At 35.2% G+C, this 18,295-nt stretch overlaps 1 protein-coding gene across 1 annotated transcript; it reads right to left on the bottom strand.

The window, feature by feature from the left end:
- Positions 1-3,348: 3,348 nt before the first annotated feature.
- Positions 3,349-17,868, bottom strand: LOC117102208. Its single transcript, XM_033242442.1, has 8 exons — positions 17,762-17,868; positions 16,138-16,324; positions 15,420-15,602; positions 14,364-14,476; positions 13,845-14,048; positions 9,574-9,688; positions 8,098-8,175; positions 3,349-7,521 (listed from the first exon to the last, which is right to left on the bottom strand). The coding sequence occupies exons 1-8, from the start codon at positions 17,792-17,794 to the stop codon at positions 5,498-5,500; spliced, it is 2,937 nt and encodes a 978-aa protein (XP_033098333.1). The 5' UTR covers positions 17,795-17,868; the 3' UTR covers positions 3,349-5,497.
- Positions 17,869-18,295: the final 427 nt, after the last annotated feature.

Here is an 18,295-nt window from a genome sequence, read left to right on the forward strand (position 1 = left end):
GGGGGGGGGGGGGGGGGCCTCCCCCGAAAAAAATTTTGATTCCTCGGGAAATGAACTTCCCCGACTTCTGAGGAGTCTTTTAATTACCCTTAAGTTCTTCAAAATTCAAGGTTTTCCCCCTCTTGAAAAAATTCAGGTAATTTTATCTTATTCTTAAGGCCTATCATAGAGGGAAAAATCAAAGACAGGCAATATGTTATTATATTCCAACAACATGGAGTAGTTATGTAGTCTTTCTGGTCAATGAACAGACAGGCCTGAAGAACTCACTTTCGTACATCGACGGCGAACCAAAAACAGTGTGTATAATTTAATTAATTGAAAACTAGTTGTGATAGCATAGTTTGTCTGATCTTCCAACCTATGCCTAGGTAGGTTAGCATGCTTTTAATCTAGGACCCAGTTGTATTTTGTTACGTTTCATTACAGAGGTGGGTTCGTCAGAACCTCTTGAAACCCCGCCCCCTCCCCTGGATCCGCCACTGTAACTTAGCCACAACGCTTCACAACATTCAAAATTGTTATAACACTTAGTGTTTGGTGAATTCGTCATCAAAGCATTAGAAGACTGATATATTTCTACATGTAACCAGGGGTGGATCCAGCGGGGACCCGTGTTCCACCCCCCCCCCCCCCCCCCCTTCTGTCAATCCCGCCGAAAAAAAAGAGGGAGAAAAAAAATTGAGAAGAGTAAGGAAGGAAAGAGTGAAAAAAGGAAGTGTACCCATAAGTTCAGTGCACATCACATCGCCTTATCCCCGACGTCCCCTTTTCCAACGATTTCATAATCCAGGATGTAAAAAAGCCAAAAAGACGGAGACCTGTAAGACAGAGTTTTTTTAGCCATTATTACGGAACACTGTACTCAGCTAGAACAGCTATCTATGCTCAGTGGCGAAACGCATATGCGCTCTTGTGCTTTGGTCCGCAGGGCCACCGACTTTTAGGGGCCCCTTCGGTGCCCATACCCATCGGGTCCTCGCTGTATAGCACCCGGATCCAAAAGGGCTTTGTTGATACATAACAGAATAATATGTCTCTGATATCAATAATTTCGTCGAGGAACACTGCTTTGAAAAAGCATTTTCACCCTCTGAGAGTGCCATTTCCGAGTGTCTAGAAGGCTTACTCTTAAAATTGCACACTGTAGGGCTGAGGTTGATGTGAACTACCTATTGTGTCCCTCTCACAAATGTGTCGGATCCGCCCCTGGTAATGATATTTATTAGATTGCATCACGCAAAAAGCTACAGTATATAATCTAGGCCTACAATTGTAAGAAAAATCAAAGTTGAGCTTTTCGACGATAACATGTAAGCATACGTATCCTTTTTTTTTTTAAATTATTAATTGATCGACTTGAGCTGCAGCTCTTATGGAGGCAAGATAGAAAGATAGAACATGCCTGTCAGTTAGACACATGTATACATATTTCAAATTTATTCATTAAATTGCATCAAGTAGAAATACAACTGTTTCATTATTGTAATAACTGACACCGTAAGGTTGCAATTAAGATGTTAATAAATATTAAAACAAATTAAACAATAACACTTTGTCTTTATACTTTAAGATTAATAAGATCCCAATAACTTTTAACATAAATCTGTTCATTTTTTTAATCAGCGTGCAATTGACTTAACAAATTACTTCTTCTTTCAGCCCCAACTTAAGATTTTGAAAATCCTTAAAAATTATATAGTTTCATCAAGTCTAATATGTGACTAAACATCATCAAAGCGAGTAGACTTGTACCAATGGTTTCATAAAAAATCCCATTACTGAATTTTTTAGGGACTTCTTATCGTGTCTACACACTTGGTGGATAGTATGTTGCTTTAGCCAGAACTGGACAGTTTCTAGCACAATCATTGTACTCTGCCAAGTCCATCAGTGGCATAATGAAAATGATCCAAGTTACTTGATCTTGTGTTGGGTGGTGGTAGAACTAGCATTATCTAGGCCCAAGACGAAGACGCTTCAATAATTGGTGCCAAAAACCTTATTTAATTATATGTAATGTTTTATGTGGAAAGCATCAATTTCATTGGTTATAATGAATTGGTGTATATTATAACATATTGGAGGTGTAAAAAGAGATACGTTTGTGAATATATCTACGCCAACAGAAGAATAATGAGCACGTACACATACTTAAGCGGATGAATAATTAAATAACATGCAATTTGTTGAGCTACTCAAGATCTACATTAAAATTCAATATTTCAATTTCTGCTATTTATACAAAATTATGTAATTTTGTTTTGCTACTTCGTTTTAATTATACTCAATTTAGCTGTTTTCAGGGGTAAAAGCTGATTTCAACTGGACACTTTCACGGGAATACAGAATTATTGTATTACTATGGTGGTCCCACATTGTTCGAGGCGACTCGAATGCGTGACAAAACTTACGAAGTATTTATACTAGTACTAGTTACTCCTGGCTATTTTGCCCACTGCCCACTATATACAAAAATCGGACTTTGTTTTTGATGTACTGACATCTCTCTTGTAAGATGAGGAAAGGGGAAATGTATCCATTCCGTTATGTTTGTAGGCCTACTACTGTGGCCCTACGAGGCCCATAAGGGCCCAGCCAAAAAAATGCTTCTCGCTTAAAAAATGATTACCATAAACAAAGCATACACAACATGTGCTAAGGATCAAGGAAAATCTTTTGCTAATTTTGAAACTGAGGTTAATTACTTCTCATCTATAACACAAACAGAACATGCTGAGTATGCGATACGGTATATTTTAGAGCGAATGATGAACTTTTAAAGTGTTAGGCATCTACGAGCTGATCCTCATTGAACAGAAGACTCGAAAATAGTTAGGATGTAATTTTGCGATAAAATCAATTAATTTTCAAAATATTTTTTTTTGTCTAAACCTAGAAAATGCAGTACCATTGGTAAGCAATATGCATCATTTGGTCCAATGTTATTCACAAACACTTTTATTTCATTGTGCGCATGTTGATGGCAACGAAATATTTTTCTCATTCTAATTTTCAATTAAAAACTAAACCTTAATATACAAAATAAGCAATTCCAATATGAAATACTATTCTTCATGCCTATTATTTCGACACAGAAAATTATCTCGGGGATTTTATTAAGAATTTTGAGACAGCATCTTTATTGTACATGAAGCCCATTTACATCTATCACTATCATGATTGAGTACTGACACTGTTTCATCCTGTTGTGGATGATTCATTATTCGGTCACTTGTAGTTAATTCCCTCGACTGAAAAAGTCAATCTACCAACAATCAAACAGTAATTAATTTTAATTAGGAAAATATATTATTTAATACATAATTAGAGAAAGGCTACACATAATTAAATTCGAAGGTTTTATTAAAAACAAAAACGAACAAGGTTGACATAGTTGGATGTAACATAAACAGTACGCTGAGTTTCGGACAGAAAACTCGTGTATATAGTTAAAACATATAAAAATATAGTTTAATTAAAAATTATGTTATTTAAATACAGGTGACCTCAATGGTATGTTTTCCATATGGAAACGGTGCAAGTCAAAAGTGTCGCGTTTCGTAACGCGTCACTTTTTCGTTTTAAAGTACAGTACAGTATAAGATTGCAAGTTGAGTAAATAACATGACAACACTATTTAGGTATCATAATCTCTTATATTCACACTCTTAAATATTCATTAATAGTTATTTACAATTTTAAAAATATGTGTCATTCATCTTATTAAACATTACCAGAACAATTAAATGCTCATAAAATTCTACTTACAGTAGTCGTCTATGTATAATATTCATATATCCATTGTCATTCATGAAGAATCAATATGGTATACATTTAAATATTTTACCGTAGTAACATGATATTCATAGTGCAAACTTACGTGCAGGCAAATACAAAGTTTTTTTTCATTAAATACAATTAAAATAGGTTACTGTATAATGCAAAATATTCTTGTAAAATGTGATTGTGAATAAACTACACCTGGCAGAATTGTACTCATGTGTCATACTTAAATAGTGTACAACAAATTCAATGACCTCGAATATTGAATGCAGGCAGTAATACACAACACCAAACTATTGGTACACATTTAGACATTATAGTAATGCTCAAAATAGACCTACAAACTTCGAAATGGGTCGATCATAAAAGTATCTATACAATTTCTCAATCGTGTTAGTCGTTTTTAAACTCATCACTTAAGTCAATATTACTGAAATCAACCAATAGCACACATATAGGAATGTGTGTCAATTTTAACCACGGTAGACGGTTTAAATGCTTTGTTCAACCATGGAAATCTATCACTCAACATCAATAGCCTTTTGAATTGCAACATCCTATTATGGCAGTATAAGCTAGCAATACAACACACTGGCTATATCAGCAAGAGTATGAAATACGGTAATAAAAAATGTATATTTGGTAGGCCTATTAGATGTGTTCAGGTCATAATTTATGAAAGTCCTCTTTCATCCTTATATACATAGGCCTATTCCTGCTGAAATGTAAACATTCTGAGCTCTGTGTGGTTCAATTAGTTACGATAAAACACATTGTCATTTATATCTAGAGCTTTCAGATCGTTCAAACACTTCTTCCTTCTAAATTTTCACTCTTTGAGCGATATATTTGATGTCATAGCTCAGTTATGATGATAACCTTGTGAACACGGCACGCATCTGACTTATATATCAATTATTCAAGTGTATATAGTGTAAAGTATTATGATATCCCTTGGCAATATGAAGTGCATACGGTAAGGACTTAAAAACAGTACAGTTTATAAGCCCTTTATACAGATAAGCTCAATAATTAGGTTTGCTGATGGTTTAATTAGAAATTGTAATTGTTTGGTGTTGAACACCAACACGGACAAGTGGTTATAATTGCCTGTGTATACTGATGGAAATTTGACTATCGGTTGCTACAGCGAAACGCTTTTTGTGTTGGAATTACAATAGTAATACCACAGAGGCTATCTACCGTCCATAGTAATACATTCTATTTAAAAATTATAAACTTTTTTTGATGACAAACTATCACCATGTACTGTACAGTAAATACAGTAGATAAGAAATATGAGATATCTGAAATGGTTGTACTGTACATTGAAAATGCAAACAAAAAATGACTGACATAAAAGCCCATGGTGAGCCATAACATTACTTACAAAAAAATATAATTATTGTTTATGAAAAGTGTAAATGTGTAAAAATCAACAACAACGACAAAATTTACTAATTAATGTGAATACAATAACAACAGTAAGACAATCATTACTGCAAGAGCACCATGAATGTGTTTAAAACTAAACTTATCTAGTTACACTGTAATCAGTAGTAGTGGATGCAACCATCAGAATTTAATGTGATTAAGTTTGGTACAAGAAGATATAGAAACGAGTCAATCCAACCATCCACATGTCAATGAAAGCGCAGATAGAAATACATTTTGAAAAACAAAAACTACAAAACAAGGGTTAAAACAAAATTCACACCCAATCTTGGTCATCTGGTTGTAAGGTGTTACCTGGTAAATGTGGGAGTGGTCTCGTTTGTATTGCGCTACCAGATTCTTGTGGGTTGCTGTTTGGAGTCCCTGGCAGTGGGCGATTACTGAGAATTGCAGTTGAGTTAGTATTGGCCTGGTTCACACCTTGGTCCTCTCCAGTTGATGTCAGCGATACACTTCTTTGCATATTTCTCAAGCCACCATGTTTACTGAAAGATTTGGTTTTACTCGAGGTAGAGATACCAGCTGCAATCTCAACAGATGACCTAGCACTAACAATGTTTTTCTCTATAGGCGTTAATTTTTTTGGTTTTGGTTTCTTTTCAGGTTTTTTGTCAGATTTTTTCTTTTGAAAGTTTGTGGCAATGGAGTTCCCAGGGGTTGAAAAATGACTTGCCGGCTTTACCCCAATTGCAAAGCTGGTTTTTTGAGTAAAATTTCCAAACAAGTTTGGAATAGATCGTGATTTCTTAAGATTTTTCTTGTCTTGTGTCACAGCAATGCCTTTTGCAGGTGCAGCTGTATTTAACACCTCACAATAATCATCCTGTGGTGCTGCTTTCAAAAGATCTGGGTTTGACTGAGTTCTTTTCATTTTTTTTAAATTGCTGTCTCTCTGAAAATCTGAATAGAGATATCCACTTTCATCAGTTTTCAGTTGTAAGTTTTCAATATCTTCATAGGTCGTGGGATTGCTTGAATAGACGGTGAAAGTTTTTTGCGGTCTCAACTTTTTAAAGTCCTCTATATCTTCATATGCTAAACTCGAGAGACGGGAACTAACTGCTTTGTTTTTACCTGTGGCTTTACCGTTGCTACTAACGATCTTCTTAACAGTGGATCTGTCCATTTCTGTATAAGCATTTGGATGGCCATCTAGCAGTTCTGGTGGAAGAGGGAGTTTTCTGGATCCAACCCAAGATGGTGTACCTATTGATGCTACAGGGGAGCAGGAGTTGGCAAGATCTAGTGAGCCTATCAGGGCAGATTCATCTTGCCATGAACTAGAAGTTGATATGGTGTCCAGTAGTGCATCTAGGGATGGTGATCTTTTAATGGCCATCGACTGCATTCCTACTTTCATATCCAAGTAACCTAATTCTGCATCAGTCTTCTTATCCCGGTTTACACTTGCATAGGGAACACTAACTTGTCGTTTTAAACGCTCTTTCGAAAATGCTGTGAATTGAGTCTCGGACAGAGACTTAGGTATTGGAGACTCGCTAACAGGGACGCCACCTACAGCTCCTTTCAAATCATCCTCATGTTCTTCTTTTGGTACAGCAACTGGTATCACACCCATGAATTGTGGTGAGACAGGGGAAAGCAGGAACCCTTGATTACTATGTGGATGGGCAGGTGAAAAATAGAAACCTGGGCTAATAAGTGGTGCATTCTCATAGCTTCCAGTGAGGGCGTTTTCATATGGGCTTGGAGTGCTGACCTGTTGCAATATTGCAGCATTTTTCGCAATTGCCATAGCTTCATAGTACGCTTTCATTGATGAAGCACTAACACTGCGTGGCATACCCATAGTTGTATAGGCCAGATGACCACCAACTGCACCTTGCATCGGAAAGCTTTCCCGCCGATCAGAAAATACTGAACTGTGATCGGATGTAATGGAGCTTCGTTGTGAGAAAATTGAGTTCCGAGGAGACATGTAGTGGACAGGGGGTGGGGTTTGATAGTGGTTCATCTCTATATGGTTACTTGAAGGGCGTCCCCTAATAATAGCATCTGGGTAATCCTTTAGTGGGCTGGATAGTTCATGAGGTTCTGGTTCATACATGTGACCTGGTTCACTCTTAAATCGCCTGAAGTCTTTAGGTCGGACAACTTTAGAAGGTATTTGAATTTCATCGTGGGGAAGTGAGCCATCACGGGGCGGAGGAAGAGGGGGAGGTGTTCCTTCAATTGGCTCACTTAGATTACGGTGACCTGACATTCGATGTGCTGAGCTATTACGGGATATAACAGGAACTTCATTTTCTGGACCGTAAGCTGCAAATAGAAATAAAGTCATGTGTCACAAGAAGAGAACAATACCAACTTACTTTTATGGCCTTATTATTTAAGGCATCTATTACTAGGAAAAACCAAAAGGAGTCCAAAGTATAGGTAGAACACCAATTTGGCAGCAGTGGCGCTAAAGGTACAGTAGGGGTGTCCCAAGGTCGTGGGGTTTCTCCCTTTTTTCAATCCTGCATATTAAAACAACAGACTGAACGATGATTGCTTACATTGAATATGCAAAAACAAATATACAGTACTCTCATACATTACATCTATAATCTGGTCTGCGACCATACATCAATTTGTGCAAAATATTCATTGGGAGAGACAGGCTGTTGCAAATTGTATTTGCACAAATGTAGCCTGAACATAGTTTTAGCTTAGGAAATGAAAGTGTTTTTAGTTGTGAAAATTCCTGTACAGGATTTGAGCCCATAATGCTGGGATTAGAAGGGAAAATAATCTTTGTCAAAGTCAATGCAGGAGAAACTCAAGCATTTTGTTTTGAGCGTGTCTACTAAAACAAGTAAGTAAACATGTAATATATTGTAATATTGAGCTTACATTGTTTTCGTTGAAGTCTATCATAATTCATTTTTTGAGATCCTGGTATTGAAATACATGATGTTGCCACAGCAGGACCTGTAAATTTTTGTAAAAAATTAGTTGTTAATTATAGTTAAAAATACAACTATGTTGGCAATGTCACTTTAGTGATAGTGTTTGGAATAGTAACACTATATATATATACACAAAATCATGCTCAAGTAGTTAAAAATCACCTCAAATCACATTATTTTGCGAGTTATCCCCCTCTCACCTAATCACAGATCCCCACTTTACCTTCTCACCACATCAGCTCCCTTCCTTTTCAAGACCCCTACGCCACTGATGCTAGGGCCTGCTGGTATAGGAAAAGTTTGTAAGCCTACTACTATGCAGGATCAGATTGCGCTATAATAGCCAAAATACAAATGTATGTTATTTTTAATACTGGCATGGTTGTAGTATCTTCTTTTCAAAATAATTCCTATTCCTCTATTTTAACATATCTCAATTCAAATAATAATAATTCAAAGTTTCCTCCATACCGGTTGTATGCATGCAAATTTATTTAAACTTTAATCATTGAGATTAGGCATGTAGATAGTGAAGGTCCTAAGTTCCGAAAAGAAGAGTATGCGCACATACTCTTGGAAGCACTGCTTCCATTCCGGTGTTAAATTGGCTATTCTGACGCCACCACACGGTCGTCACAATAGCAAATTTAAGTGTTGTAGGGTATGCTCTGACTTCCATTGATTTACTGAATATGTGATTGGTTGATATTGAAAACCAGCCACGCGGAAATTTGAAGCAGCTGAGAGTATGATGCGATAGGCCCGAATGTGACTTATCCTGGATACCAAAGTAGCCCAAACATTGAAAAACTTTGCTTTTCCAATAAACTACAGCAATTCACTCGAAAAATTAAGGTTCACTGTATATAGAAGATTGTGGCTAAGAAATGCTAAATCGAATGCAGAAACTGTACTACTATATTTTCTTATTTGTTTTAGCCACGGTATGCACTGCATAACTTGCTTGCCTTGACAGTCCGCCACTAATTGCTTTAAACTATCAAACTATTCAATTTAATTCAATCAGACATTTATTTTCTTCCAATTGCTAGACAAGTTACAGTAAACAAAAGCATTTATTATTAACTGAGATAAAAAGAATAAAAAACAAAATCAAAAGGAAGATGGCACATGCCCAAGAGGATGTTTTCAAAAAAGACATCTCACAAAAACAAACTAAACAGAGGGCACTATATAAAATACAACTATAATTATTTCAGGATAATAATAATGCACATTTTAATAGAAAGAACTCATACTGTAGTGGCCTAATATGTCCCACTGGAATGAGGATTATGTAAAGTAAGTATAATGATCCAGGAAATGTACATACATAGTACTAAAATATAGTACTGCTTTAAAATAAATTATAACATTTTCAAGAGATTCTTTAGTACAAGGTGCTGAGATGTTCATTTACCTGAGATTTTTCTCTGAGGTAGAAGACCAAAGGTAGCAAGCCGTAGTGACTGATACTGTGTCGCAACTTCTTCATCAGAAGGAGGCTGAGGTGGGCCATTTTGTGGACTAGCAATCTACAGAAGTGGAAATGCCAAAGATGAATTTAAATATTATTGTTTAAGCACTGCAATATATATTAAAATACTTAATAAAGTATGTATAATGAACTTTAAATAATATAATTGAAGCTAAAACAGACACAACAATACACTTAGCCCACCTCCCTCCCAGTAGTAGACTCATTGTCTACCGACCTACCAAGTCTCATGCATTCGGCATGACACTTACAAATTTGGGGTCGGGCTCATACTTTCAAGCTTAAGGCCCAAAATCTCACGCATGCCTTATACAGTATTATACAATTATGTAAACTATTTGTGACCTTTGTAGCCCTCTTCTTACAGAAAATTCTCCATCTCCAATACTTAAAATATCATGCTAATATCATGTATAGCAACTAGCTGCACAACACTGTGAATATATGTTGTTTTTATAAAGCGATGTTGGATATGATCAAGGACGCGTACACACTGCCAGCTCATGCCAGCGTGAAACGGTTCATGTGAACAGGGATATGACTGCTTCTGGTGTGGCTCAAGTCAAAAAAATGCAGATCCTTAATACGCAGGGGTAGGGGGAGTAGGGAACGAGTCCAATATCCCTCCCTAATGGCAGAACTTAAAAAGTCTCATGCCTGCAAATTTGTCTAACTTGGAATCTCTGTTTCTGTTAGGTGGTTGAGGCTGTACACTAAGTGCATAATCTCAATAACAGTGTCATGTTGACATCACATGGTCAAGAAAGGGAAGGAAGTCTGTAGGAATATTAACCTTATGACCTTGCCATTCAATAAGCATCCTCTTTATAAAATATCTATGTATGAAAGTGAATACAATTTCAGCATTATTGATATAAACAGATGTAGTAAGCACTGCAACAATGTAATAAAGCTACTTGCTATGGCAAATGAAACATTTAGGATCCAAAAATCATCAAGAAAAAAATAGTAGAGAACCAAAAATCATCAAGAAAAAAAATAGTAGAGAACATGGCAAAAAGTAAGATAAAAAGAGATGACATACGTAATTTGATATTGGCGGCTCAGAAAGTAGAGATCTACTCAATCCATACTGTTCTACGGTAATCATGGACCACAGAAGCCTACTTTCGTATTGGACTAACCAACTACACAGTAGATACAAAAGTAAAGTAAGTCTCATAGTGAACATAATTTTCCACATACCTCTGCCTTAAAATGAAGATGTTTTCTCAATTGTAATGGTAAATGGTAAAATTGAGATTTTAATGAAAGTAATTAAACTTAAATTAATTTGTTTTTGCTAGTGATTACCTTGCGAAATATGCTCATGGGCAAGTACAGTACTGTATGAAAGGAAATGTCATGAAGGGAGCATGTCCTCAGAAACTACCAGGTAAACTCTGTAACCTATATTTGCACTACAATTTTTTCTTATCTATTGTTTTGATCTTTAACCATTTCCATTATTATATGGTGGTACTGTTAAAGGAGTTTTCAAATATATCCTTGTTTTTATTTTTTTATGTATCCTGGATTGACCAAATGTAAAGAGATGTTCTGGTTCAAATATAGAAGCACCTTAAATATATTACAGTATACAGCTGCACCTAATAACAGATTCATGAATGAGTCAAATGCTCTCTACAAAAATGGTGACAACTGGAGGGTAATGAAAAAGTGTTGTAAAGTTAAAATTTAATTTTAAAATATGAATAAATGAAACAGTTTCCAGAAAAAATATTAATTTTGAATCCCCTTTAATGTAACAGAGGAATAAATTAATGGGATATAAACCTACTGTACCGTTTTTACCAAATAAAATAAAAAATAAATTGTAGATATACAGTTTATTAAACATTTAAGCTGGTCCTACTATTGTGGAAGTGGCACTGTGGTAAGTTCATGGTCAGTTGAAAAGTCATGAGTATCAACTTAAGTACAAGGCTGGTGATTTTAGTTTATCTTTCTCTCTCTCTCTCTCTTTACCAGGGATAAAAATGGGTATAACCAGGCAGGACGTGAATCAAATGCAAACCATTTGGTCTGAACACATATTTATTAGATGTACTGAGATACATGTTTCTCAATGAAGAAAAGCAATTACACACCACTACCATTATGCCACCATCGAAAGCTCAAAACTTTGCTTAATATAACTTTGAAACCGTATTATTATGTACAACACTGATCTTATGTTTACAGTAGGTTAGTGTTTGTTTATCTCATATCGTGGTAGAATTCATAACATATTTGTTTACAGGTCAATGAACCTTGCACAAAAAGCCAGCAAATTTACTTCTGATAAACTAAAAAAAGTACAGGAAGTCATTATGATTGTTCAGAAAGCGAAAGCAAATGTTTCTGTGATTGAACCTTTCACAATCTGGGTGGTACAACCACCTGCTATTCTTTGCTACATGTTACATGCGCTAAACATCATGGGTGCCCTCACATGATTTTATTCGTTGGAAGAGCTGGGGCCTGGAGTTGATAATTTGTTTTACATATTTTCACCAAAAAAAACTGCTAAAGAGTAACTACTAGAGACTACATTTGAAAAAAAAATATAAGAAAAAAAATGATAGTAATAATATGTGTTTCAGCTCTTAACCAAAGGCTTTATCCACATATCAAGATAATAATTAATATTGTCTGAATTGCCTATATATGGACATGATGATGTCACATCAAATACATGGCCATAATGATGTCATATCACATAAATGGGCATGATGATGTCATATCACATAAATGGGCATGATGATGTCATATCACATAAATGGGCATGATGATGTCATATCACATAAATGGGCATGATGATGACACATTCAGCATAAATGGGCATGATGATGTCATATCACATAAATGGGCATGATGATGTCATATCACATAAATGGGCATGATGATGTCATATCACATAAATGGGCATGATGATGTCATATCACATAAATGGGCATGATGATGTCATATCACATAAATGGGCATGATGATGTCATATCACATAAATGGGCATGATGATGTCATATCACATAAATGGGCATGATGATGTCATATCACATAAATGGGCATGATGATGTCATATCACATAAATGGGCATGATGATGTCATATCACATAAATGGGCATGATGATGTCATATCACATAAATGGGCATGATGATGTCATATCACATAAATGGGCATGATGATGTCATATCACATAAATGGGCATGATGATGTCATATCACATAAATGGGCATGATGATGTCATATCACATAAATGGGCATGATGATGTCATATCACATAAATGGGCATGATGATGTCATATCACATAAATGGGCATGATGATGTCATATCACATAAATGGGCATGATGATGTCATATCACATAAATGGGCATGATGATGTCATATCACATAAATGGGCATGATGATGTCATATCACATAAATGGGCATGATGATGTCATATCACATAAATGGGCATGATGATGTCATATCACATAAATGGGCATGATGATGTCATATCACATAAATGGGCATGATGATGTCATATCACATAAATGGGCATGATGATGTCATATCACATAAATGGGCATGATGATGACACATTCAGGGCATGATGATGTCATATCTCTGACATGGGCATGATCATGTCATACAACATATAGGGCATGATGATGTCATATCACTGACATGGGCATGATCATGTCATATCGCGTACATTGGCATGACGATGTCATATCACATACAATACATGGGCATCATGATGACATCACATACATGGACATCATGATGACATATCACATATACTGTATGGCCATTATTATGTCATATCACATACATGGGCATCATGATGTGATATCACATACATCAGGGGCGGAGATGTCTGAAAGGGAGGGCCGAAAGTGGGGGGAGGGAAGAAAGGGGGGACAAAAGTGGAGCTGATCGAGATAACAACACCCTAGGGGTCTGGGGGAATTTCCCCGCAAAAATTTGGTGTTCCAGATGCCTGAATATAACCTTGAGGCACTTTGGGCGATCAATTTTTTTCTTTTTCTTTCTTTTCTTTTTTCCCCATTTTTGCTTCAACAAAATCTGGGCCAGTCCAGCCCAGCCTCCGCTAAATCCGCCCCTGTACATGAGCATCATGATGTCACATCACATACATGGGCAAATGATGTCATATCACATGTATTTATCACATAAATCTTACCTTCTCAGCTTGTGCAGCTGCTGTGGTATACTCATCTAAAAGATCAAACATCTTGTTATCTTCTCCAGGTTTTGTGTTAAACAGGTATTTTCCTTGACCCATAGGTGAATTGCGCCCTGCATCGAACTTGAACTTGCCATCATCTGAACTCTCAAATCCACGAACACATTTTAGAGGCCATTGCGAAATGACAGATTTTGTTTTCTGGGGAAAAAGTAATTCTTCATTCTTGTATTTTTTAAAATAATTTACATGAATTTAGGCAAAAAACAAAATTGTATTGCCCAACCCCAACCGACCAAAAATTGAGCGAAAAAATCTAGGGTGGAGTTTTTTTGACAAAAAATATATTTTTTTAACAAGCAGCCCAAACACTTGTATGTTTTAAATGGGCACTCTTTTGTAGCCCCTGATTGCTAATACATATTGAATTGAGTTTGTATTCTTCTGATAGTCCGATGTGCACCTTTTCTAGACCTGGTCTAATGTTTGTTTCTCTATCTCAAATTCGATTGTTACCTTCAATGCCAATGTGATTCCCCATTTAGATATATTCACCAAACAATATGAACTCTTTGCTCCAATCCTTCTCATTTCATCTGAATCAGCTGGTCTCACTTCAAATGTATCCCCTAAATGGAGGAAAAAAATAAAAACATACGAAAATGTTATAACATGCAAATCATTGTTTACTGTATCCAGTTAGCAATAACAGAAGACACTTTGATACACATACACAATTGTCTGTATACTCAAAAAAGGAAGAATCAAGACCAAGAATCAAGTTCAGAATAAAAATAAAGAGAATAAATCGGATTTGAGCCGAGACTTGAAGACAGTCAGAGATATACAAAATGAGTTCAGGTAGATAAATTAAGGAGGTAAAGTCAAAACCGGAGCCCTGGGCTCACATGTCAAATTGCTCATAATACTCTCTTTCTTTATTGATTGGAAAAGACATGCAATACTGTGGGGTGCAACCATCACACTAGCTGCTTTGCAAGAAACATCAACAAATTTTGATTTGCCCCTTTAAAGTACTCAAATATTGTTGTAATAATTACCACTATAAAGATATAATGTAAAGTATGTGGTTAAATATAAGGAAAAACTAAAATTGAAGTTAAATATGATAACTAATTTATAAGATTATATAAGTTACCATCTCCCAATTAGAATTTTACAAAAACCAGTTTCTGCAGGTTATACTGTGTACATTTACAGTACTTTGATTACCAGACAATGTAATGGTCAATTAAATATATATTCAATCATGATGGTTCTATAGTAGCCTGGCTCTCAGCAATCAAGCGATATGTAGTCTCAGGAGTTTTCACCTTAAATATATGCTGCTTGCGTCTTGGGTCAAACATTTTATTGACCCGATAATAGGGTCAAAGTTTAAGGAGACCTAGACAAATTGAAAATGCTATTTTAAAATTTAAATTAGTAGTTTATCGAGGTACAAGACAGAATTAAACAAATTCAAAAGAATGTGAATGACGCATGAAATGCAAGCCATCATGATTATATATTTTGAACTTTATTAAATCTGAAATATATAAACCAATTTACCTGGAAAATCATGTCTTAGTTTTGTCTGAATCTGTAAGTGGAACACCCAGAGGTCCATAGTAGCCTGGCTCTCGGCCATCAAGCGGTACGTAGTCTCAGGAGTTTTCACCTCAAAAATATGCTGCTTGCCTTTTGGGTCAAACTTTTTATCGACCCGATAATGGGGCCAAAGTTTAAGGAGACCTAGACAAATTTTAAAATACTATTTATGTACAAAATATTAAAATGTGCAAGTATAAATAATTGATAAATTATACTGATTAGTTATTTATATAATTAGTAGAGTGGCAGGTCATGATGTTGTAGCAAGCAGCCACTGGCCGTCTAAGTCAAACCTATGGAATCACTTACAAGTCGTCAATCGTAAAAGAAATGGCTTCTTTGAAACTCTTTCAAAACAACATTTGTATCCTAAAATTTAACATGTTTTTGACAATTTATTTGTATATTGGGAAATTGGGGATATCGGTGTTTACTGTATGTATGTATGCCTGTCTCTACTTTAACCTGTGCATCAATGATAATTTACACACTAGTTTTTGCATTTTTAAAACAATCTGTTTCATGCATGTTTTAATCCATGTACAGTTCTTTCATATTTTTGGAAAGGCATGTTCTTATAGTTATTTATCAATTCAAAGCATCAAAATCTAATTGGATCTTTTTGCCTTCCATTGAAATTCTGTGATCGTTTTGGTCAACGTCAGAATATACTTACCCTTTGGTTCATCTGTATTATTCTGTGGTTTCTTTTCATGACAGGCTAAGAATGCATAACTGTTTTGTTCTTCATCTTCCTTCAAGTACAGCAAAAAGTATCTGTCTTTCCAACCTGATGACCTTTTTAGAAAGCTCTTCTTTGCTTTGCCATTCTCATCTAAGGGTGTGCCTTTTTTCAAAGGCCCCTGTCATAGCAGACAATGGCAGTTATGATTGATTGTTTAATTAAAAAAAAAACTACATGGTTTCAATTTTATCTTGTACCTTACAGTTTCACTTCTAAAAGACAAACACTAGCGATAATTACTGGTTTACAAGAGTGGATGTTATTTGAACTGATACTTGTGAACCACAATTCTAGTACAGACTAATTGTCACTAGGTCTTGAGGGAAAATACCCAGGGAGAACATTCCATAAATTCAGAGATTCTTAGAAGAATGAGCTTGTAAATGGTCTAGAATTGATGTACTGCCTGTTGAATCACACTTTTGTTTTATGTACTTAAAGACCATTCACTTTCACTTCTACTGTACTGCAGACCTATGCTCATATACCCATTTCTGAATTATTATCAATTAAAAACCCTCTCTTAATTGCAAAAACTAGGCATAAATTGTGATCTACAATGCCAAATAAAATTAATAGCTAGTTTCACGTACCCCACTCATCAAATTTTGGAGTCTCATGAATAAATTTACTCTTTAGCTATTTTTCTAAAAAAAACTTTTCCATTGACAATAAAAATAATGACTATCTGAAAAAATGATGTTAAGCCTACTGTAAGAAGAGGTGGGAATATAAATGGCAGAAATACATTACAAAGATTCGTTTTACTTCTTTTATTTTAAAAAACTTATTTTTAAAATTTACCAGCCTGTTTACCACTAGTATTGGCCTACCGTATAGGATAGTAAAAAGCAAATAGTAAATAACCCACCAAAAAATATTCCTGGACATGAAACAAACAATTATTTTTATTTGGCCTAAAGCTAAAAAAAACCCATTAATATTTTATTAATAAAAAAATAAGTCTTGAATCAAGGAAACACTGTTATTTCACTTGTAAATACACTATATGACACTAAATCATGCTGAAACTATTGTCAAAAGTCCTAGCCAACAGTAATTTGCTTGATTTGTGTGGTTTAAAAAAAATAGAATATTTTAAAATCACAATGTAAGGTGAAGCCGAGACAGGAAGTATTATGTAACATACAGCATGAATCATATGAACAAAGAGACTTCTTTGCTTGTTTAATATCAAGCAAGCCCAGACAATCTTACTTAAATATGTTGAAGCACCAATAAAGTTGTTGCTTAATGTCAACTGGCATAATTGTTTGTTAATACCATAATTTTCGAATGACTATCCACTCAGAATATTTCTGCCACTGGTCTGAAGACTAAGCCTCGCCCATACCTCCCACAACTGCAGCGAATCACTGCTTCGATTCGATCGAGGTCGTGCAGAACCACTTTGTAGGCCAGCCTGGCTAGGCCTGACTCATAACTACGTGGATGTTAAGTTATATTTCATACTTTCTATTAAGATCATATATTCTCATTATTAACAAAACACTAATAATGAAGAAAATATATGTTGTTCACAAACTTAACTTACTTGATAAATAACTTCTACTCCACTTTCTGCCATCGTCCTTCGTTCATGTTTACAAAAACTGGCCTACACAGTACTTGGGATTTTAAGCAAATCCTCGTATGAACTTTACAATAGACTACGAAATCCATCCGTAGAACGGGAAGTTAATGAATATGCATAAAACTCGTCGCGCATTACACAAAGTTGCAAAAATTAATCACTCACTGATTGTTTTTATTTTTATTTTTTTAAATTAAAGACGTTGTATTTTTTTTTTCATGGAGTGCTAAAGGCCTGTTTATACTTCAACGATAACGATAAAAAAAAAAGCTAAAAAGCAATTGTTCATATAGAAAATAAAAGAAATAAGAGAAGTTTTTACGCTAGAACGATTTGATAACGATTTATCAGTTATGCGATAACAACATATTTTGACAAAGCAAATCAGATGACGTCGTAATCATGGAAAAACATTAAAATCGTAGTAGTAGCAACGATTTTATCGTTTTTTCCATGATTTGATTTGTTAAAATATTTTGTTATCGTATACACAAT

Source organism: Anneissia japonica, unplaced genomic scaffold (genome assembly GCF_011630105.1).
Source record: "Anneissia japonica isolate Jap-2015-1 unplaced genomic scaffold, ASM1163010v1 scaffold1005_len2656397_cov198, whole genome shotgun sequence".
Taxonomy (NCBI): Eukaryota; Metazoa; Echinodermata; class Crinoidea; order Comatulida; family Comatulidae; genus Anneissia; species Anneissia japonica.